At 47.5% G+C, this 24,372-nt stretch overlaps 1 protein-coding gene across 1 annotated transcript in view; it reads left to right on the plus strand.

Moving 5' to 3' along the window:
• The window catches only part of PIK3R4 (phosphoinositide-3-kinase regulatory subunit 4), a 1,130,409-nt gene that overhangs the window by 376,801 nt on the left and 729,236 nt on the right, over positions 1-24,372 (plus strand). The window contains exon 8 of the mRNA XM_069648735.1: positions 11,582-11,727. Coding sequence (XP_069504836.1) covers positions 11,582-11,727 — 146 coding nt within the window. The remainder of the gene's footprint in view (positions 1-11,581; positions 11,728-24,372) is intronic.

A 24,372-nucleotide genomic window follows, 5' to 3' on the forward strand; every position in this document is an offset into this window, starting at 1 on the left:
TTGTACCTGGGAGGGTCGATTTGAAAGGAAAGAGGTCAACCACGCCAGAGCCTGACCAGTGATACCCAGGTTTTCCCGGAGACGGTTGAGCAGGATGGCATGGTTGACAGTGTCAAAGGCAGAGGAGAGATCGAGCAGAATGAGAACACACGGAGTGTTGGAATCGAGGTTCAAGAGCAGGTCTTCACGGATGTTCAGGAGAGCAGTTTCCGTGCTTCTGGCAGCTCTGAAGCCAGATTGATGGTCATGAAGACTACCAACAGATTCAGCATGGAGGTTAAGCTGGGAGATGGCCAGTTTCTCCAGGAGCTTGCCCAGGAAGGGAGTGAATGAGATAGGGCGATAGTTAGCCGGGCAGGAGGGGTCGGAAGAGGGTTTCTTGAGAAGAGGGTGCACAAGGGAGTGCTTGAGGGGGGAAGGGAAGACTCCAGAGGCGAAGGAGTGGTTACAAAAGTCAGCCAGGGCAGGAGCCAGGGAGTCGATGTGGTCCTTGATAGTTTTGGAGGAACAGGGGTGAACCTGTTTAGACGAGACTTTCATAGATCGGACTTGTCTGGAAACCTCGTCAGCAGAGAAAGGTGGAAAGGCAGAGAAAGAGGGAGGAGGGGTGACCGCAGAAGGGCCAGAGGAAGGGCCGGGTAGGGAGGGAGGGAGGTGAAAGGAGGAGAGCGAGGACAGGATGTCCTGAGTTTTAGAGATGAAGTGAGAGGCCAGTGCAGTGCAGAGGGCCTGGGAGGGGACAGGAGAGGTAGAGACTGCAACAGGGTTGGCCAGCTCCTTGCAGATTTTAAAGAGTTCGGCGGAGTTGTTTGATGCCGCAGAGATGCGGGCTTGGATAAGGGCTCTCTTCTTGGTGAGAACGGAGAGCCGGTACTGCCTTTGGAGCAGGCGGCAGGCCAGTTTGTCAGAGGATGAACATGAAGCACGCCATTTCCTCTCTGCAACCCTGCACTTCCGTTTTAGGGTGGCGAGATCCAAGTCATACCAGGAGTTGCATTTGGCTTTGGGCTTCAGGCGGATTCTCATGACGGGGGCAAGGATATCAAGAGTAACAGATATAGCAGAGTGGAGCATGGAGAGGGCTGTGTCAGGGTGGGAGTCAGCCGAAGGGGTAGGGGGGGGCGAGAAGGTAGCAGCAAAAGCCTCAACTGACACACGCTTCATGGGTCGGGAATCACCCCTAGGACAAAATGGGTTGCTTTAACAAGCATCTCTGTTCTAGGAGCCATATGAGCTATCAGAGCACTATATACTCAGTACAGGTCCCTCCGACTAGAAAAATAAATCTAAGATCCAAACAGAAAAAGCAACACATTTAGGGGTCTCATAAAAGGGACATTTCTTCAAAAGCATGACCAAGGTGTGGAGTTTGAGTGTTTTTATTAAGAACTTCAGATGTTTGTAGGCTGAGGACTTAGGAAGGCTAAACTAAAGGTGCCACCCTAGCCCAGGATCCACCCTAGCCCAGGCATCCCTACTCTCAGACAAGATGTTGCAATGAAAAACTAGAGACAGGTAACACCTATTGTCTAGCTCGAACCTAGACAAGAGTGTGGATCTAAAGGCTATCCTATTGGAATCCCTCCTAGACTTCCCATTGGTGCCTTACTCTTGGACTTCCCATTGGTGCCTTACTCTGATGTTCCCACTGTGTTTGTATTAGGATGGCTAGGATGATGTCTCCACCCATGCTCACGCTGTCCTCTCCTCCCTGATACTTCTTCTCTCCTCTGTTCCTCTCTGCATCTTTCTGTCTCTCCCTGAATCTCTCTTTCTGTCTCTCTCCTTCTCATCAGGTCCACAATTTGAGATCTAACATCAGAGCTAGGGACATTAAAATGACAATATGCCATTAAAATACTGTCTCATCCCACGGAATCTCCTCACCACCCTGGGCCCTGTCTCCTGCCAGGTGATTCTCCTGCATTACACCACCCCCAGGGTTAGGATACGGAACCATCTGCTTTCCACTGGCCACCTGGGAGGAGACTTTGAACAAGGTTTCAGTGAGGGATCCGTAGGATTCTTCACAGTACCTCCATGTACCTTTTATAAGTCTCCAAGTCTAAGAAATGCTGAGATAAAGAAGAGTAGGGACTACCCAAAGGAAGTGTACCAGATAAGTACTGGGACAAGGAGGAGGTATGGAGCCATGAAAAACACCTTGTGGAATTGTAATGACCAATCTCGCTTTTGGCCGAGGAGTGGTTGTGAGAACGAGATAAAAACTCACAAGAGACTTGCGAAAGATGTTCTGAAGCCAGAGGAGCTGCATTATGGAGAGACACTGCTGCACCAGCAGACCAGAGCGAAGGAAAGCCCGCCTGGGAGATTTCGAAGAGGACGCAGAGAAGGACATTTTCTGGCCTCACGAGAGCAAAGAAACCAAGGGCGCTGGTCAGGTCAGGTCTGGATCAGAACTGCAGGTTGTAAGCCGGTGTTGGGAAGGAGAGGCAAAGTGCCAGACCAGGCAAGCAGAGAAGCACCTGCATCACCAGTGCAGCAACAGCAAGCACCCAAGGAGGACCGAAAGTGCGTCCAGGAGCCCAAAAAGGTAAAGGGCTCGACATTGATGCCGGTGGGGGCTTCAGAGGAATGGTCTAGGACCCAAATCAAGAAGCAGAGGATCAGAGGCATCTTCCTCGTGGCAGTACTTAGCGAGAGAAAAAGCCAAGTGGGCTGAACCGAAGAGAGTGAGAAACCAGGGTCTGGGACCCGAAGTCCAAAGGTAACACGAGACATTTCCAAAAGTGCGACAACTGTGTGTTTGAAGCTATGTTATACGCATACCAGTGGAAGACAGTCATTTCCCTTGGTGGCCCTAACCTGAAGCCACGGCCAATAAGCCTGGGTCAGGGAGTCATTTCACCACACCATATGGCATGCCTGAACAAGAGAAGGGATGCATTCTCTTTGTCAACTCGAAGGGACACGTATCGAGTAAAAGACATGCGTCATCTTTCTCGTAGCAGTAGTTGGCATGCGACTGAACAAGTCTGCGAGAGCCCAGAAGAAGAGAAGAACATCATTTTTCTCGTGGCAGTACTTGGCAGGATAGTGAACCAAGTTGGCTTGGATCAAAGATGTGGAGAAACCTGGGTTTGGGACTCTGAATATCGTTGATTTTGACTGTTGCAAAACATCCTTAAGGAAGGGTCAAGAGTACCAGGAGAAGGGAGTCATTCTCTTGGTAACAAAGATCAGGGGTAGGGAGTCATTCCCCCTGGTTGTGGTGAACTGTGAAAGCCAAGTGCCAGGAGAAGGGAGTCCTTCTCTTGGTAACCAACGCATAGGGAAGGGTGTCATTCACCGCTGTTTGTGGTGAATTGCAGAATCCAGATACCAGGAAAAGGGAGTCATTCTCCTGGTAACCAAAGCTGAAAAGACTTTGATACAAAGTATTGTTCCAGACAGAGAGAAGTGTCTGAACTTTGTCTTTTGTGTTGGAATTTTTATCCGGGGAAGGTCGTCATTCCCCTAAAACGAAACCGAAACCTGTAAGTGAACCTTTACTCCCAGTCCAGACGGAAGTCATTCTTCTGGGCCAAGACGGTCTACTTTATCTCTAGTTTAGTTTTAAGTGTAAGGGCAGAAGTAGAGTTTTTGACACAGGACAGTAGACTATTGGTTTACACTGACATTTTGACAGAACCCTTAAGAGTTTTTAGTGGAGTCAGGGAAACCCCTCGCAGAGATAGGGAAGTTAGGGTTTCTCTGGATGTTCCTAACTAAATAAACATCTATAGAAATCGCCATTCCACCTATGTGTCAATCTCATCCTTCTGCACCCTCACACTGGTTACATTGTACCGACTCCCCGCACCACATGGTAGATTTCCCTGAATTATGTAATGAAAGAACAGTGCGAACACTGGCAGGGGAAGCTGGATGACCAAAGACAGGCTGGACTGAGCAGGTGGAACAGGACACAGCAGCCAAAGCAGGCTGGGTAGACAAAAGCCAACAGGCGAAGTAGCTGGAGAGACTGGACCCAGCAGGCGAACGTGACTGGTATCAACAGATAAAACATACTTGTACAAATATGAAGAGACAAAGAGTCCAGGGAAAGTGGGAAAACTGGACAGAAAGAAACTAGGTAGATGAGCAAGAGGGGAGGAAAACGGGAAATCACGGAGGAGAGAGGGACAAACACTGGCACAGTGGCAGGAGCAGGCAGAAACACTAACCAGTTTGTGTAACCGACTGAGCTCATTAAGATGCACCCAGACTATTTAGAGAGTAGTTTAAATCCTCCCAGAGTACGGCGTCCAGACCGGCATATGTGGAACCCAGGAGCCAGACTGCTGCGCATGCACAGGGAATAAAACATGGTGACACACACCTGAGGAACCGGCGTCTGGCCATCTGGTTCCCCTGACCACCAGTCTGCCCGGTCTCCAGGTTCCATTGTGGATATAAGCGCCAGGACAGGTGACGCAGATAAGGGGGTGTATGAGAGTATGGATGCATGTTTGCTGGTCTGTATGTGTTCGTTGGGTGCATGCTTCGATGCAAGCAGTGGCCAAATGTCTGTTGCAGTTCTTGTGTGTGATTGTGTGAGTTGAACTCGAGCATGTGGAGTACGGACGTGTGTGTAATGCATGTGTTCTGGCTGAACCTGGTGTGTGTGACCTCTTGCTGGATTAGTCCCCCTTTCCAGTTTGGGCTTGGAACTCTGCAGTCCCTCGACTTGTGAAACAGTCCTCGCCCAACAGTTGCAGCTCTCCAGCATGAAGAATGGCCTTGCTGGACCATCTTCTGTTTTTTTCACCACAAAGGTCAACTTCCACCATTTTTTCTCAGTGGCCATCACTAATCTCTGCCTGCATCGTGTCCTGGGAGTCCTTTGAGGATGTCGACAGTGTGTGTTCCTTTCTTCAGACCAGTCACATTCAGCTGTCCAGTGCCATGAACCATCTTGTCGGAGCGCTGCGCCACTGACTAGCCTGACCTAAATCCTGAGGCTGAACATCAACTTTTCACCAGTGACCCCTATTTCCTCCAATGGAACCGAGACACTGGGGCACAGTGATTTAAGGCACCCCAGAAGTGGTCCCTGAGTGAATCGGAGTACAGGGGGTGAGTAAGATTACCTGTTGCTACTCCCCCCACCTTTATATGGTTTAACAAGCGTAAGGTCCTTGCACTACCTCTGTCTTGCCTGACAGTGATCAGTTTATATCTGGTCAAGGAACCTCCCCTCGGCTTCCCCTAAGAAGATAGGATTGGAATAGGGACTCCTAAGAACTTTAGTAACTTTGAAACGCCTCCAATTTGCTTGTTGGTTTTGCCAGCATTTGTTCAGACTACCGTAAAGACTACCAATCTACTGCAAATAGTTCTGTTGTGTCTTGTGTCTATGAGGGCAGTAGGCCCATCTCTTTTAGCAAGGGAAGGACCTTTTTAATTGTAGAACCGTATAATTATAAGGTTGTGTATTGTTTTAACGCCTTTATTCCTTACATATTACTTCTGTAGTTTAGTTATTCTCTTATTCTTTCTTCACTTGCTTTGCTGTATTAAATGTTTCTGATATTGATCTAACTGCGTTTCAAACTAAAGTGTTGGTTCTCTGTATCCAGATCACCCCAAAAGTGTATATAGTAGTAGTGTGTAGGTATAGTGAACACTTAGATGTGGTTTGTAATTGCTAAGAGATGTGCAAGGCCTAAATAAATATTTGTATTTATATACATTCTGCATAACCTGTGTCATTTGCTCTGAGTGTGCTTAACTGAGCCATTCAACACTCTGTAAGCCTTAGTACTTAGTAAGTCTTAGTACTGAGTCACAATGGCTATACATTAGTGTCTTTCCCTGTTCACAAGAATAGGATGTCCTCTTGGAATCTGTCCACAAAGCTGATTCTGAAAATCCATCTCCACTTCCCATTGGTTCCTCTTCTACCGCATGGGGTCATGGCATGGATGCTCATGAATATTCCTGTTGGCTGGGAATCCTCAGAAAAAAAGAAAGCAGTTTCGCTTTAGCCTGAAAACTGCTAGTCTCCTCTATAACCAATCACTGGCCTTTGGGGTCATTCTGCCCCCATCCAATGACAGTTGTCTCCCTAATCTCTGCCCCTGGTGGCCACCTTCAGATTTTTACTGCATGTTTCAGTGTTGGGGGTCCTCTCACCTTTCTCTTCGAGTATTGTGATATTTTCAGAGTTTTTGGATACATTTGATAGTTTTTTCTCCGATCCTCATCATCGTAGACCGTCACAGTTGACTACCGTCATCAAGGAGCGTCTATGACTCTATGATGAAGATCGGCACATCAGGTGCCTGTATTGTCTGCCTCCAGACCATGATGAGGATGAATGCGAGATCTGCTGCAGATTCCTGGCAAAGACGAAGCGGGACCGCTATCGCAGGTTGATGGTGTGGCTCAAGGAGGGGAAAGCCTCTGACTCGGCCTCTGAGCGCAGTCACGCCCCGTCCAGGACTGGCCGGTCCCATGAGCATGCTCCATCTGAGAAAAAGAAGTGGAGATCCTTTGAGGATGCCCATTCACAGTGGATCCAAAGAAGTCTCAACACCATGCTGCTGATCTCACGAAGGTTGCAGCGGCTGCAGGACCTACTACGGGAAGGGCCCGTTCCCTGCCATCTCCATCTCTGTCCACTGTGAGCCTACAAGTTGGGGGGTGGGAATTTGCCTTCCACGAGGATGTCCCTGAGTCCTTCAAAGCACAGACCCTCTTCCAAGCACAAGTCGACAAAGGAGAGGCCTGCAGGTTACTGCCATTGAAAGCCCCGTTGATTATGCCATCATCCACCAAGACCACGACCCCATCAACGACCTCATCTGTGTCCACCTCATTGACGGTGCCATCAACGACCAACACTTACTTCGACGAGGGACCTGGCAACGACCATGGTTTCTACGATCGTGATGACGGTGATGCCAAGAGTGGCTGTACCTCCGCAACCTCCTGCTGCTTCTGCTGTTCTGACCACGACTGCAGCAGATGCGCCTCTCTGGGTGCAGGTTCCCATCGTCGCCTCGTTCCCAAAGGATTCGGGTAGGTTGAGGGAACTGCTGCCTCCTACGGACTTTCTTCACAGGCCGGTGAGGATGGCCCAGATGGTGCTGATGGGGTCTGAGAGGAAATCCTGGCATGTTTATACTAGGTCTGATGATGAGCAATTCTCCGAGGATTACTACTCGGATCAAGAAAGAGGCCTCAGCCCCATGTCCCAGGAGGGATCTCCATTTGGGGCATGGATTAACCATCTGGCCCTTTGAGGCATTACAGCCCAGATCTGTTGGCAGCTGCTCCGTTTGCACCCCAGCAGGTCCCCAGGGACATGTCACCAGACATTCTCACGACCCTCCACATCTTGGTGTTGGAAATACAGCAAAGACTGCCTGCTGCTCCTGTGTCTGACCCGGTCCACATCACAGCCATCTTAGGCCACTGGCCAGAAGCCCTCCAAGACCAAGTCCTCCAAGGCCAATCGACCTAGCCCTGCCGGGCCAAAAAGGCAGCCTACTCCTTCAGGCCAAAGCGTCAGCTGATGCTGCTGCAGGCAACGGCCCCCAAGAGGCCTTTGACCCCAGTGGTGTTGTGGAGAAACCGCCTCGTACCGACAGTGGTACTGACAAGTACACTATGGCTACCCATGCAGACTAGTAGGATGACTTATTCCCAGGGGACGGCTAGTGGCTGGGTGCCAATGGGTCCTCCAGGGCTTCGACACCGGACGAGGTTGGCTCTTTCTACTCTGTGATCTTGAGGGTGTCCGCACTCTCTCGTTTGGTGCCTGAGGAGGCGAAGAAAGGGGGGTTTCTCTTTCAACACCGCAAGTCCTCGAGAAAGACTGTCATGTCTATCTCTCTGCTGAACGACGTCTGGGAGGAAAGTTTGGCCCTGATGAAGGTGCCAAGTCTCGAATCCTCCAGTAGAGACAGACTAGAGAAGAAGTACAGGGTTCCAGACTCGGGCCCCCAGGTGCTTGAATTCTCAACCTTCTCCAGACTCTCTGGTGTCTGCTGCCACCAGGAAGTGCTCGTCAAATCCTTTGTCCCCCTCATTGGTACCTATGGACCGAGAAGGAATGAAGCTTGATGCGGTGGTCAAACAAATTATTTACACCGCCGATTCCACCGTCAAAGCCGCAAAATGCTCTAGCCATCCTGTCTAGCTACGCCAGGGAGTTCTGGTCTAAGCTCGGGAATATTTTAGACTTCCTGCAGGACGATAAGAAGGCCGAAGCGCTGGCCCTCTTCCAGGAGGGTGGGGGGGACTTTGACTATGCCATCATGGTGGAGCTGGACATAGCAGACACTGGATTTCGCCAGATGGGCAATGGGTGTTAGGCAGAAACCTGTGCAGTTCCCTCTGGGACCACTGCAAAAGATTTAAGACTACAGATGTTTGGCAGTAAACCCACTTGGTAGCAGTCTGTACCACACAGATTCACTTGGTAGCTGTGGCTGAGCAGTCAGACTTCCCTCAAGAAGAGTTAGGCAGTATACAGAGTATTCACAATAGGTCAAAAGAACACAGTAGAACAAGTAAACACTCACCAGAGCTTGGCGTAAAAGAAATATAATGATTTATTTAAAACCACATCTAGAAAAACACACAGGCACTAATGGTAAGCAATTCAAAAACACAGTCACTAAAAGATATACACTCCCTTAGAAGAATATTAGACAAGTCTTAAGTAAAGCCCCACTTATTTTAAGACAGCGGTGAGCGCTTAACGCAGATGGCACTCTAATAGTTTGTTAAAAAGGGAGAGAAAAGCAGAGTATAATATGAAACCAATCCCAAAACTTTCATAAGATCCAAACAAGAGAGGAAGGCAAGTACAACCGTGAAGTTAGAGTTCAGTAGGCCGGATCCACTTTAAGAGGATCAGAACGAAATGTGTCCAAGGTCACACGGTTGAAGTGCACAAGAGTCTTGCAAAGGTTCAAAAAGAGTTGGACCAAAAAGAAAGCGACCAGTTAGAAGGTCAAGGCGGCCAGCCCAGTCCAGAAGGTTAAGGGGTTATTATTACCTTGTAGCAATCTTTAGAAAGGGAGGCCTGGCGGACACGGTACCTTAAAGTGGTGAGAATACTCCAACGGGGGCAGTTGTTCCTGGCAGCGGATGCAAGTCGGTGCTTCATCCAGGGGGAAGAAAGGTCTCGTCGGGGAGGAAGACAGGAGTCCGCTGCACTGCCAGGGAAGAAACCAGCCGCAGAGTTCTCAGGTAAAAGGAGCGGTCCTTTTATTCGCAGTCCAGTGGTAAGTGGCTATCCGGTTGCCGGGGTGCTTGGGATGGCCTGGGATGCGAAGAGAAGAAGGTAAACTGGTTGTGCCCACCAGTCGGGGGAAGAAGCCTCTCCAGCCGGGAGATCTTCTCTGACGTCGGGAAGTGGTGAGTCGGTTCCGCAGGGCTCCACCGGTAGTGTCGTCGTGGTAGGCCGGCTCAGCTTCTCCCTCATCAGATTCTCAGGTCCTGTGGCGACTTCTGAAGTTCCAGTCCCCAAATCCCTGCTTTTATGCAGCACACCCCTATTCACTCAGCCTAGCTGTCAATCAAACATGCTAAGTGGTGAGCCGGCCGGCTCACCACTTGGGCCAATCACACAAGAGTGCGACTTGAGTTGCCAAGGTAACTCAGTCCAGGGTGCCTAAACCCCCTCCCACACCCCTGTGGTACCCAGACAGAGTGGCACTTTTGGAGGCTTCTGTGGAGAAGCCCGCCAAAAAGTGGAACAAAGGGCCCGACTTGGGTTGGAGTCACAGAAGAGAACACAAACACCATTTTAGAATCGAGTCCTGGCAAAAAATACCCACCGGCGAAATTAATATTAAATAAATAAACCGGCGGTATGTTCGAGGCTATGAGAATTAAATAATTAAAGTTGGTAGCCTCGAACAATGGGAAAATCCCATAGGGATATATTCGCGGTGGAATATAAAAAGTAGTATCCACTGCCACCAGCTGTCTGGATTCCCCTAGTAACTTAGGGTGAGACCCAAAGTTACTTGAATATGCAAATTACCAATGGGGGTCCTCCCAGGACCCCCCTTGTTAATTTGCATTTTTAAGTAACTTTGAAGAATCCAGACGTGGACCCCTTGCTCACTATTCTTAGAGAGGCACAGCTCCTCCCTATTGATGAGGTCCCACCAGACCGAAACACGTGTCTGGGGATGCTGTTGGTACTCTTGTTCAGAGGAAAATTGCCTAGCATTTCGGTGCTGGACTGCCCCAGGGCAGGACAAAGACTGATATGTTTGGGATATTTCTTCTTTGTGAAAGATAGTGAGCTAAAGACTCTGGGTAAGTCTCTCGTAACCAGGACTAATGTCTGGCAGAGGGACTGCCAGGACCCCCATTGGTAATTTGATAAATGGGAAAGATAGGTGTAAATGGACCCGGGGATCGGTGTGGTGTCCCCCCGTAAAGGTTATTAGCAAGACAAAAGTAGGCAGAAAGTAAGACATTTCAAAAGCACAAAACAGGATTGTAACTCTTAAAGGTCCACAGAATAGCAGTCACAGACTATAGATGCAATAGTTATATATCTGCATGTAGATAATATGAGCGATGTAATAGGTATGTTGTTTTTTTTTTAAAAAAAAGTTATTAATGGGTCTTTATAAATGTATTTAGAAGTTTTGTCAGCAATAAAATCACATATAACCTTGCCACTTTACATGCTCTACCAAATCTGAAGATGGCCACCAGGGGGTGAAGCTTAGGGAGACGACTGTCATTGGATTGGGGTAGTATGACCAAAAGGACAGTGATTGGTTATAGAAGAGACAAGCAGTGTTCATAGTAAAGCGAAACCGCTTTCTTTTTTAGTGAGGATTCCCAGCTCTTCCCAATTTTTTCTGCTTTTTGCCGCAGGGGTTGGGTTGCAGGTGTTAAAGATTTAAAATCTTTGCTTAGCCCGCCCCCTTTTCATTTACTTGTTTGCTCTGGGTTGTCAGTTTGGCATGGCTTCACTCCTCCGGGTTGGCCTTCTTAACCGAGCATGGAAAAAGTGGATGACTGGCGGGCTGCCTACTCGTTGCTGTAAAGTTGGGACTCTCTACGGGTTTCTCAGCTGTAGCTAGACACGTTCTGGATCTGGCTTTGAGATCCTGCCAATTGTGTAAAAGAACTCTGGCAGCAAAGAGCCTGGTGCTTATGGTGGAATAAACGGTGGTACCACCATTATTACATCATAATGCATGCTCAGGGTGATTATGGGCTGGACACCCCTCCCCTAACCTCCTCGGCCCATCTCTGAGGGTAGGATTGACTCTTGCCTATGTCCTGGTAGGTAACCTACCACAGGTTGGGAGAGGTCCCGATTCCCCTCGATATGATCAAGCCACTGACCCTGCCACAGATGACAGAACCCCCCCCCCCCAATATAAGTTTTTTGTGTTTATGTTCCTCGTCTTTTTTTTGTGAATGTGGCATGTGACCCTTTCTTTAATGAAAATCTGCTGTTTGCATGATATGCATACTCGCCTGTCATTGGATGACCCTTCATACCTTTTGTAACAGTGTTACTCTTTCTGATAGATGAAAGCATCATGCCTGTTTGTGATATTTATTTCATTTTTTTTCCTCCCCCCAGCTCCATTTCTATGCCATCCGAATCTCTGGATCCGATACGGAGCTGTGGGATTCATCACCACGGTGGCACAGCATTTGAACATTGCTGATGTGTACTGCAAATTAATGCCCTATCTTCACCCTTTCATCATGCAGCCAATCATCCAGGTAACTAGAAAGTGATAATAAAATGTAATGCGATGCTTATTTTCTTTGCTAATCAACTGTTGCCTCTTTGCTTCTTTTGCAACATTTTAAGCCCTTTGAAGTGGTTGTTGAGCAGGTTATAGCACTGCGTAAATTCACTGAAATTGAGAGCAGGCCCTATGTGTGCTTTGAAATTAACCCCATGAGGACTCCTTGTAAAAAGGAAAACAGCTTTTAAAATGAAACAAATGAGCAGTTGTGCTTTGCTGCTATTGGGCAAGGCAGAGCTCAGTGTCTTCCACCACATGCAAAGCTTCTCTACCATTCTCCCTACCTGCCATCCTCCATGCTCCAGATTGATGCCTGGGCTTGGTGTAAGGTTGAAAGCAGTGTCAGCTCACCATTTTTTTTCGGGCATCTGCAGGTCCTGAAAAGTCGAGTGAAGAAATGCCTCCCTCCATAATGCAAACATATTTGCATTTGTAAACACGCCGAAACTGTTTTGATTCTTTGCAAGTTAAAAACCTGTAACATGAAACGCCTGTGCTCTGTCTCATGTACAACTCTGTGAAAGGTGTTTGGGATACCCGATGCAAAATCAGTGCCTTTTTTGTGTCCTGTGGACAGTCTGCCTATGGAGCATAGTAAATGCCTTTTCCCCTCCCTTTTTCTGCCTGTCTCAGGCCAGGGGGTGGCATCATAATGCTGAAACACCTTCAGACTGATCCATGAGCAGTGAGAGGGAGGCATACATGTCTGCTCCTGACTAGTGCACAAGGAGTGCTTAAAGAGAAGAGGCAACAAATGTACTTGTGGCTCAAGAGAAGGGTAGAAAACAAATAAAACAAGTATGCATATGTTTCGCTCCCTGTTTGTGTGTTTATGCCAACATAGTGTGACCAATCGAGAGTATTTGTCCTTTCTCCCCACGGTGGAGCTGCTCCCTGTGAGGCTAGGGCAGTGAGCCCTCTTAGCAAGACCCTCCCTAAGGGTCTGGGCAAGTGGGACCTCACTGGGAGGGACTCCCCCTCTAGGGGACAAGGACTCTCATTCTCACATGGAACTTCCTATGCAAGCAACACTATCTTCTTATATGGGATTGCCTGTAATAGCAAGTGATGTGCTGTCCTCTCCACCGGCTTCAGGTAATGCTGGATGAAATACTACACTTGAAGTAAAACGGAACGCCCCTTTGAACAGGGACATGTATGTAACAGTGACAAACCAATTTAGAAGTGCGAGAGTGACCCATACGCAGGGTAACCCCTCTGATGTAGTCACGTCTTGGAAGGGTGGAGCAGTATGGAGCCGGTGGCAACCAGCAAGGGAGAGAATGCCAGAGAAGGATGTTGGAGGTCCGGCGTAATGAACAGTGAGGCAACCGCTGTAAGGATGGAGCCCTGGAGATTGTCCTAAGCCTCGTGAATCCACCCACGTCAAGTGAAGATACCAGGGTGGATTAGGAGAGGGAGAGGCAACAGGGACTATATGCAATACATGAAAGGAACTGCAATATTGATTTGGGTCACAGAGAAAGCACAAACCTATATATTGTAAAGCACAATGAAAAGTTGGCAAGTATAACTGTTGATGAATACTGGAATCTATTACTAAGAGACTTTGAGAAACCCTCTGAATTAACCACGAGCACTAAACTCAGAGAAAGTAAGGGGAAACCAGGGGATAGGCCCCAGGAGTAGAGGTGCTGCACCTTTAACAAGGGTATACTGAACCCCAACAAAGACGAATGGAAAGAGTCTGAAGGTAGAAGTGTAAGAGATTACATATAGAAAGACTGTCAGAAGGACATTGAGGATATTGATAGATCTCACAAACTCCGGTATATGCAACCTATGATTAAAGTACCACGAGCTGCAAAAGCCCATGAAAGAGAATTTGCAAACCCGGATAAATATACGTCACTGAGGCGGCTGAATTTCCAGCACTGGTTGCAAATGGAAGAACCCTGAAACGAAGCGCAGGACACCCAGCTTAAGGGAAGGTGCCGGAAGACATATATTCTGCCTATCTTTAGTTAATTTTTCTAGTGGTAGGGTCAGGTAGAAGCAGACTTTGGACTGTGGACATTTGATTTGGACTTTTGACGACAGACTAGCACCCTTTGTTTGGTTAGGTAGGGATCATTCCCTTATCTATGAGGCGAGTTAGGTATTTTGTTATTTCAATAAAAAGCCCAAAAAATGTAACTATGTGTGTCCGACCACGTTTTGTGGTCCGCAACAATATGTAAAGAAATGTGTTGCCTGATCACGTGATTTTGAAGCTTGGGTCATTAAAGAGGAGCAAGATGAAGCCAAAAATATATTCGGTACCTGCTATAGATAGGGATGGATCCCTTACTTGTAAGTGGGTTCCTATTACATGGTATATTTGTACCCCCCCCCACCCCCCCATTGCAGCAGGGGCAATATAGCATTCATTCTGTTTTTGTTCCTTATTCTGTGGGCAATAAGCAGTGACGTCTCCAGTGTTAAATGCTATTTTCTTGGTAGCCGAGCTCATGGATATGATAGTTTATTGACCACAATAAAGAAGTGTCATCGGGAGAACTTTCAGAGAAGGGGCCCGTGTGTTCATAGACAAAGTGGACGATAAGCGAATCATTAGAGTTTATGTCCCTGAAAGGGCTGTAGGGCTGGGCATATAATCAGTGAAGAGTCAGGCAAGCAGATCTGAGACAGTGTAAAACTGTCTGGGTCATCCTTACCGGCCTATGTGGCAGCATTGCCATATAGCCCTGTTGTCCTATGTTACAAGCTATTTATATAGGAAGAACATGGCCATTAATATTGCCCAAAGCTGGGTACACAGAAAAGCGTAAAGACTTGCAGCATGTGGGGAGTAATTTTTAGCAAGACATTGTGGATCCCTGAAGAGACAGTGCTAGTTTTCTCTAGGCCCAGGGCAGAAATAGACCACCTCTAAGTGCTTCTCAGTGGAGCTGGCAAGCACTAACACCTAAATTCTGAGACAGGTGTATATTTCCCCCAGAAGATGCTGAATTCCCTACTATTCTTCAGTATCCCTTATTTGTTGTTTTACTTGTACTGATGGTTTTTGTTAGTGAATGCTTCCCTCATCCGTAGATCTAGTTCTCTGAATCCTAAAATCAGGCTGTTGTGCGTAGATTTATTGACTGCACTATGTTAGCACTAGAAATTTCAGTAATTCAGTGAAACATCTGCTATTTCTTAGTTTCCGTTTGAAAGGGTGATTTCCAAAGTACCAAAGGCGAATATTTGGCCTTCTGATCACTTTTCCAATGAATATTGCGGTTCAGAATGTTGTGGGTCTAGTGCCATGGTCGAACAGATGCATTAATTAGCCCCCAGAGCCAATAAATAAGTAACCCATAATCACAAATTGCATTTTCATTAAGTTTCCTGACACACCGTTTTAGTACTTCCTAAGGAGGAGATTCTGGCCACATTTATTACACATAGTGTATTATACTGCACAGTTGGCCAGAACTACAAGTTGTACAGTACTGGATACCTTTATCTCAATAAAATTGGCCCACAACATTATGTTGGGTTTGATCATAGGGCAGTCCTTGTAGGAACTGGCCTGGTGCACCACACTCTTGTCATGCCTGTGGACATTATTTGTGATGCTTTTCCAGTGGTAACATGGGTGATTTTGTCTGAAAAAGACAACATATGAGCATGTTAGATGGTAATTCAGGGTCTCCATGTTGATGTGACTTCATGGAGGTTTTAAACTTTGACAATAAAAAAGAGTTCACTCATATAGCACACACCCAAATGTAAGCCTGTGTGTCACCGATCAGTCTGCGCTTTCACCAGGCTTATTCAACTTTGAGTTGCAAGTCTTTGGGTGGGCCTGGATTACCCACTATTAAGCTGGAAGCATCTTTTACACAGTAGCTACGATTTGAATAGACAACAGTGCACTATGTTCTCAGTAGTAGCTGATGGGTCTCCATTTCTCCTAGTGCCAGCTGGCATGCACTGAAGTGTGTGATGAATTTCAAATTACACAGATCTAGCCTTGAAGCAAGTGTTCTGCACAACAAGGGGATAGGGTACTGGGATACAATAATGGATACAATTGGAAGGACAGACTGTTAAGAGTACGTTAAGAATGGCACCAAGTGAGGGGATACAGAATGTTACAAGTAGCGGGGGTGGGGGGAACAGACACTGATATCCTATTTAATTAAGGTGGCTGTAAGTCAGGCCCCTTATTGAAGCATTCAAGTTTCTTCTCTAGATAGGGCTATAGATGGGGTGTTGATTTGGAAATCACCACGTTGGAAAAAGACAATTTAAACTCACTGTAGGAGGTGAATGTGAAACATGACTAATTTTACTGGATTAGTACTGTGAGATGCAAGAGCTAGAGAATTTTCTTTATTAATTAGCAAGAGGCCGTGGCTCATTTCAAGGTTAGTAATTCAAATGGGAATGATATACTAGGCAGCGAGTTCAGTTCCTGCATGGTGTTCCACATTTCTAACTCACATCAAAATCTTTGGGTATTCCACCCTTTCTCTGCATGTCCATCTACTATTGTAACATCATTGTGGCATATACACACTGGATCATAAAACGGTCACGGCTTATAGACTATTCCGGTATTATTACAGTAGCAAATACTGACCTTACTGGCCGCAACAATAACTAGTGTTCTTAATCTGGCAAAAATAGGCCTTAAAAGAAGCAGTTAAAATGAATGTTATTGTGGCAAGTACTGGCCTTTCTGGATACAGCTAGCACAAGTTTCCTACTGTGACAAATACTGACCACAGTGAAAGAAAGTGTCCTTATTTTGTGGCAATGACGGGCCTTTGATAGTCACAGCCAAAATACATGTTCTTATCGTGGCCTATAGTGGCTGCCTAACCTGCCCCGCACCGAGCAAGCAGGAGATGAGACCCTGCAAAGGTCGATAAATGCCATTTAAAGAGTCACGTAAGCTCTGCAAAGAAAGGAGAGCTGAACCAACCCAAAGACTCACCTGAGGACCACTGCCTACAGTAATCCGGTACGCAGCAGCTCCACCGGAGAGGGAGGCAGCGGAGGAGCAATGAAGAGAAGGAAGAACCACATAGTGGGGAGAGGCAGAAAGAACCCCAGAGTGGTTAAAAGATCCCCAGAGTGGGGATTAAGACAAAAGAAAACCTTAGCATGGAGAGGTCGACAAGAAACCTGAGGGTGGTAGTGAGAAAGAGGAACGAACCAGAGAGCAGAGGAGAACAAAACCCCAAAGTGTGAAGTGGGAAAGGGGAAACCCCTAAAGTGAAAATGAAGGATAAATGGTAGAGTGGGGGAAAAAAAGAAGAATCAACAAAGTAGGGAGAAAGAGAAAAGCGAAGACTGTGAGAAGTCTAAGGGTGTTCTCCCAAGTAGACCCCAAGAATCCCTTCTTCACGTGGCCAGCGAAGGGCTTGCGCTCTCAGATCCCACCCCTGGGGGTAGACGAGTGAGGGTGGATCACCTGGGTAGGGTAACCAGGGTTACGCTCTGGGGAATACCCCAGGTGAGACGCGATATCAGCTTCCTTGTGACACCCTTTCCCCATCCTGCAAGATAGGAAATTTAGGAACACAACCCCGCCTTCCTGACACGGACACTTTCTTATAGCCAACTCACCATGAGCGACAACATGATCACCCCCCCCCCGCCTTTCTCGACAGTGATTTCCCAGATTTTCTTAAACTTACTAATGAAAACTGCAATCCCCATTATTCCTCCCCTCTGTTCTTTCTTAAGTCACTGAGACGAGGAGGAGAGAGATTGGGAGGATGAAGAGTACCACCAGGGATCCACAGACACAGAAAACAGACTCTTGGTGCCGAAAGTATGTTTGGATGCGCGTCCAAGATCTGGTCTAGGTGCAAAAGCAAATTTTGGAAGCAAATCTTGCAAATACCTCTGAGCTTTCCAACAGCCTGTGTTCTCTACGAGGTAGGCCTATCCTCATTAAACGCAAGAATAATGTGGAATAAAGTGTCCCTATATAGGAAGACCCAAGTGGAAGCAGAATTTGCACCTTTTGAAGCTCTAAGGGACCCAAAAAGACCACAAGGAGGCAAGACTGCTTTAACTACATGGAAACAGCAATGTAAAGATATCTTGATATAACTGTTCACAGATGAAAAAACCCTATGGGGCAATCCGAATGCAGTCAAGACAAAACTGCTTCAGCTTGACTGAATTTAGAAGATGGAAAAAAGATTGAGACACAAGTGTATGACCAACTCACCGGCTGAAGCGAAAGGTGTCAATACAATTGCCAAATATATGGTTATCTGGCCCTGCAAGCATTCGAGAAGGTTGTACTTAAAATTCTGATTGAATTTGTTTGAAACCAAGGAGATCTTGATTCAAAGAAGATTCATTAATCTGAAAACATAAGCTGTAGATTTTGTAATCAAAATGAGGAGAATTTAAAACATCTAATCCTATTTTGTCCGAACCTAAGAAATATGAGAACCCTTTTCTTGGGAAAAGTAATGGAGAAATGTACAACCTACAATAGTGAAGACTGGTGGTCCCAAATGCATAACAGTGACTGTAAAAAATGCACGTTTGCACTCATGAGGTTTCTAGAAAAGTTACAAATGAAGCTGGAAGCGGATAAGAGTGCCTTTTGAAAACTCCTTGAAAGTCTATATATATAGTTTGGGCTTTTATTTCTTTTCTCTTTTCCTCCTCCTTCCTGTTTCTCCTCTTTCTGCTTTAATAACGTTATTTTACTAAGGTTATTTTAGTAATGTTATTATGAGGTTTTATTTAAATAGTAGTTCTGTAGTTCGTGGTGCAGTTATTTCAAAAGCTTAATCAAACTGTATGAAATAAATAAAAAATAAAAAAAGACTCTTCCCCATTCTACAGCAGACTGTCCCATCAATGAGGCCAGTCCTCCCTCTTTAATTACTCGCACCTGACTCCACTTGTCTCTCCCAGGCAGCATAAAAGGCGCAGCAGGAAAGCATACTTTGAGCGACTCAGGGATGCTGGTAGGTGCCAGAGAGAGCCCTACGGAGCTATAGAAGCCCTGGAAGACCTGGAGGAGGAGAAAACCACCCAAACACTGGCCCTGCTATTTAGAGGAGACTGCAGTGTGGAGGAGGGAGCTGGACTTCCAGAAGGCAAGATCCAAGATCCAGGGCAGCTGGGGTTGCCTGGCGGTACCTACTACAGCTGGGGCCTGACAGTCGAACCCAGGTCCATGAGGGGCAAGAGGTAAGACCTTGACCTCATTGAAACATCCCCAATGTGTCTCCTGCAGCTCCCAAGACCTGGAATGCTGTTTTGGGGAGCTGTGAAGTGGGAGCACAATCCTCACAAGTGCATTCTGGGACTGAGAGTCCAAAAACATACTTTTTAAGATTGTGAACTTTGAGAGAAGGGTACGAGCCAGGCAGAGAGAGACTTCTGTAAACCTTGGTGAGAGAAACTGTCACTAGAGATAGAGGGATCCTGTGCCACGTTGGCGCTCATTCGAAGGTCTCTGGCTGGTGCCCCTCTCATGAACCTGGAGAAACAACAAATTCCAAGAGGCCTTAGGGAAGGCCGACGTGAGGTGTCAGAGTGGTCAAACGAGTTTCAAACCAAACCCCTGGTACAGTCGAAAGTCTTTGACTCATTGGGGAAGCAAATCTGAACCTGACTGAGGGATGCCTGCGAATTGGGGTGAACCCTAACACACCCAGAACATTGCAGTGAATGAACTGTGCGAAGCCTGACTGGGGGCTTTAGGGAAAGCCTGACTGGGGGCTCAGACCCAGACTTAGGTAAAGGGATGAACCTAAGGCATCTAGAATTACATTTTGATGAACTGTGAACTATGGCAAATGTGAACGTGACGGAGGGATGCCTGCAAAGTAAGCTGAACAGTAATACTCCCGTGAACATTGTAACAACAAGAATGAACCCGACCGAGGGATGCCCACCGTCAGTGGTTGCTCTGAGCCCGACTGAGGGATGCTATCGCTGAGAGAAGGATCCGAGCCCGGCTGAGGGGGATCCAAAGGTGAACAGAAATCACTGACGTGAAGAAAGACTAGCAGAAGGAACTTTTGTTTTTGTAATTTCTTTGGCATATCAGATCCTCCGAGGCAAGAGACTTTGCATGAAAGAGACTTAGGCACAGAAGGCCCTGATACCGAAGAAAAGGAACTGTAAACTCATACTGGAGAAGTCCAGGAAGGTGCTCTGCTCAAGAGTCCTAACTTATCTCGTGCTAAAAACGTGTGGAAAGGAGACCCCGGCCATGACATCCTAACTTAACATTTTCTGAACACTTCTTTCTTTTCTGATGAACATTATCCCACGCTGTTTTTCTAGCATAGCGGTAAGGATTGGCAATAGTTTTTTTTTTAGTATACGCCCTTTGACTAGACTCCACTAGGACAGTATTATTATTTGATGGTCGTAGCTTGCTCCCATCTTTGATTTAGGTTTCGATTAGAGGTTTCTCTCCCATTTTTACAGTTTAATTAACACCCTTGAACTGTGATCACTTGTGTCTGTCTTGCTTTGATACCATGCCTTCCTTACAAGACCCATGGTGGGCAGTGTGAAGAAGAGCCTCTAAGTTGGGAGGGACTGAAAGAAACATCCTTGCAGTCTGCCCCGTACTCAAGTTCTGATGTCATCTGTCAGTCATGGAACCAATAGTAGTAACTATCATACTCCTACGTCCCTTCCACTTTCTTTATACTGTATGGGCATCCCTCACTAAGGACGGGAGCCAGAACCTTTTTCACCTGAAAAGTCATCTTCCCCTTTACATTTTGTTGCGCTGAGGGGCATGGCCCTGATATCCTGCGCGCCCCTGACTCTGCCCACTGGTGCCACTCACCAGTCTTCTTTTCTGTGTCGACGGGAACGGACCGCTTTCCCCAGTGCTCCTGGGTTAGGCCTCTGACCTAGTCATTTCACGTGCTCTTCCCCCGGAGAAGTACTTTTGTCTTCTTTTTCTTCTCTTTTCAATCAGGTACCGATGTGTCCTCTGGCGCCACGCTCCTCCCTGGCGCATGTTGACGTCCGCAGGTTTCAGCAGGTGTCCAGCCTGCAACGGTCTCTTCCCTACGTCCGACCCTCATGCTGTCTGCCTCCACTGCCTCGATCATGGCTGAGAGGGCTATACTGCATGTAACTCGCTGACACTGCACGCTCTGAAGAACAGGCTAGCCGGGTGGAGGGAGCTCTTTGGGAAGTCGCCTCCAGAGGACCTAAAGGCTTTTGTTAAGCAGAAGACCAGACCCAAGGTAGGTGCACTGTTCTCCTCCACACCCTGCAAAGGTGACTCCTTCCGCAGGAAGAGCGCAAGTGGGAGGCACCTAGTAGGTCCAACTACCAGCGCATGTACCGAGGCTGGTTCAGCTTCCGGCCTCCAGGCCGAGGGGTCGCAAGATCCTACTGGTGACTCTGCTGAGGGACCACAAGGTTCTATTACTGGGTCGCAACCCGAGGGGCTATGCCCTAATACCGAACTGATGTCTAAGGGGGCGTCTGTACTCAGCACTACCGGCACCACAGCCGAGAGCACTCTGCCTACCAGGCCCCGTCCTGAGGTACAAGGTAGGCCTCCACCTCCACTGGCCCGCGTCCTAGAGGAAGCCGGTTCCAGCGCGGCAACGGCCACTACACAGGCACGTGGCATGCAGCCCGGATAAAATGGCCACCGGGCCAGACAAAATGGCACCTCGCCCAATACCATCTCCCTTTGGGTGCCATTAGGGTAACAAGTTTCCAGGTGGGACTGGTCATCGCCTGGCACTTGGCCCATGGCATATCATCAGAGTCCCAAGGCAGGTACACCTCGTCACAGACAGCAAGACAGGGTACGTCCAGGTCCCAGCCACCTCAGAGCCCCGCGCCTATGCCACCTCCACCAAGCACTCCCCCAGCCTGCGAAGACAGGTTCTCCGACAAGTTCCTTGCTCTCATGAGGTCCCCGCAGATGGGCATTGTCCTTAGGGATGTTATCAGGGACATGCTCCCTCTGGTACAGCTGCTAGCACCCACGGCCACCCTGCCCTTGGGTCCAGCTCCTCCGGGCCCAACACAGCCCCAGCTGCCCACGCCAGTCCCTCCCACACTGACTTCCATGCCTGTGGCAGTCACAGCAGCCCCTTAACCGCTGCCGCAGCAGCCTCCGGCGCCTATCGGTACGCCACAGCTCCCTGCCCTCGGCACTCCTCCAGCTGCACCGGACCAGCAGGACACTTTGGTGGACACAGATGAAGAGGAGGACCCCAACACCCTTTCTTCGGCCATGGCCTTTCACGAAAGGCAAGCTGGCCTGGATGAGTATTTGGGGAACCCACAACCAGAGGTGGAGCAACCAGAGGCGGGGGTGGTGGCAGAGGTTCTCACTACGCCCCACGGTTAAAACGGGAATCCCAATGCAGAAGGATGTGGTGGCGCTTGCCAAAAAAGGGTGGCTCAAGCCACGCTCTACACAGCCTACCAGTAGGCGCCTCAACGCCAAGTTTAGGCAAATGGAAGGGGACCCCCTCTTACTGTCAGCACAGCCACATTCCTCAGTGATTGTGGCAGCTTCACTCTACTTAAAGCCACAATCGTCCTCGGCTACATCAGCCTCGGCACTCCTGTTTGTTTGTTTGTTTATTCATTTGATAATGCGCACCAAACCCTTGTGTAGCTGGGCGCAACAGTACAAGAAGTCTTGAAGCTTAGTTACAGTGCTTATCGCAGGCAAATACATGCGTGTCCATACATACATACATACATACATACAATACAGTGCAAAAATGTGCATGTCAAGGAACATATAGATATACATACATACATGACAGTACAGTGCATATCATTACGTATACTTTATGTTCATACCTGCAACCAGGGAATGCATGGTCAAGTGCAGTGGTTGCAGTAGTCGTGTCGGGTTGGTCAAGTAGCAATGGGGAAAGGTGGAAACGGTTATGAGTCATTGATGCAAAGCCATTTGAGTACATTATGTCTAAATTTGGCATAGGGTTGTGGTAGTCTGAGGTCAAGTGGGAGCGTGTTCCACGATTACGCAGCTTTAACTGGGAAACTGGTTCCTCCCGCCGTGGACTGTTTAAATCTAGGAATCGCAAGCATAGATGTATTGGCAGATCTCGTGGGTCGGGTGGATGTTCTCCTAGAGATTTTTCCCGACAAATAGGGAGGTGCTAGATTGTTCAGACATTTGGAGGTGAGAGAGACTGTTTTAAGGAAGATTCTGTCCTTTATTTTTAACCAATGAGTCTCTTTTCTGAATTTAGTGATATCCTCTCTGTAGGGGATATTCAACAATGCTCTCAAGGCATTGTTTTGCAAACTTTGAAGTTTGCCTGTGACATACTTGTTGGCTCCTGAGTACAGGGCGTTGCAGTAGTCTAATCTGGACATTATGAGAGCATTGGCCAGGGTAATACAGCTAACAGTGGAGAGAAATGGTCTGGAGGCTTGGATGAGTTTGCAGGTATAGGCTGTTGTGGAGGCTAGGGAATTGACTTGCTTCTTGAGGGTGAGAGAGAAATCCAGGTAGAATCCAGGTAGAATCCTAAGGTTTTTACCGTGGGCATCACCTTGATGTTATTGTTATCAATGTTGAAGGATGTGTAGTTTGGGCTTAGTTTTTTAAGATTGGTGTCAGAGCCTAGGATCAGTATCTCAGTTTTATCATCATTCAGGCACAGGCCATCGGACGCCATCCATGCCTGAATGAGTATGTATATCTTGTTCACCAAGGCGGGGTCCACTTTGAAGTTGCCCGAAAGGGGTATGAGGATCTGGGTGTCATCTGCATAGTTAGTGTAGGTGACACCAAGTCTGTCCAACTTGTCGAACAACGGATTGGTGAAAATATTGTACATAGTGGGTGAGACACAGGACCCCTGTGGGACTTCGGGTTATTTGGATGGGATCAGCGGATGCTGAGGTGGAGAAGACCCTCATAGCCCGGTTAGCTACAAAGGATTGGACCCAGGCTATGGCTTCCCCTGTGAAGTTGGTGGCAAGCCTGAGATGGTTACATAAGACTGCATGATCCACCAAGTCGAAGGCTGCCGACAAATCCAGTAAAAGTAGCAGAGCTGTTTTTCCGTTATATTTTAGCTCCTCAATTTTTGTCTTGAGGTCTAGAAGGGCTGTTTCAGTGCCGTGGAGGGGGTGGAAGCTCGATTACTGTAAGCCTAGCAGGTGATTGGCTTCCAGGTAGTCCTGAATTTGTAAGCAGGCAACTCTATCAATAATTTTAAGTAGGAAAGGCACGGTAGTGATAGGTCTGTAATTGGCTGGGATGGAGGGATCAAGGGTTTGTTTTTTAAGTAGAGGAAAGGGTTCCATGTAATAATGTCGCCACAAAAATCTTGGCATGCAAAAATATCGCCGAAAAATGGCAGTTTTTTGTGGCGACATTATTGCATGGAACATGCGGGGGACACCCCTGCAATTCCCCAAATATTTTGTTTTCCTTTTCTTAAAAAACATTTATTTATTTATTTATTTGCCCCTGTCCCCATATATATTGTCACCCATATAATATCGCTGCAACCTTTTCCCGGCGATATTATTTACGGCGACCATATATATGGGGATAATATTACCCGATACCGGGGAAGGACCCAGGATTCTTTCAGATTGGTGGGTACTGTATTTGATTTAAAGGAGGAGTTTA

Source organism: Ambystoma mexicanum, chromosome 2q (genome assembly GCF_040938575.1).
Source record: "Ambystoma mexicanum isolate Mex_15411 chromosome 2q, UKY_AmexF1_1, whole genome shotgun sequence".
In the NCBI taxonomy this organism is placed as follows: domain Eukaryota; kingdom Metazoa; phylum Chordata; class Amphibia; order Caudata; family Ambystomatidae; genus Ambystoma; species Ambystoma mexicanum.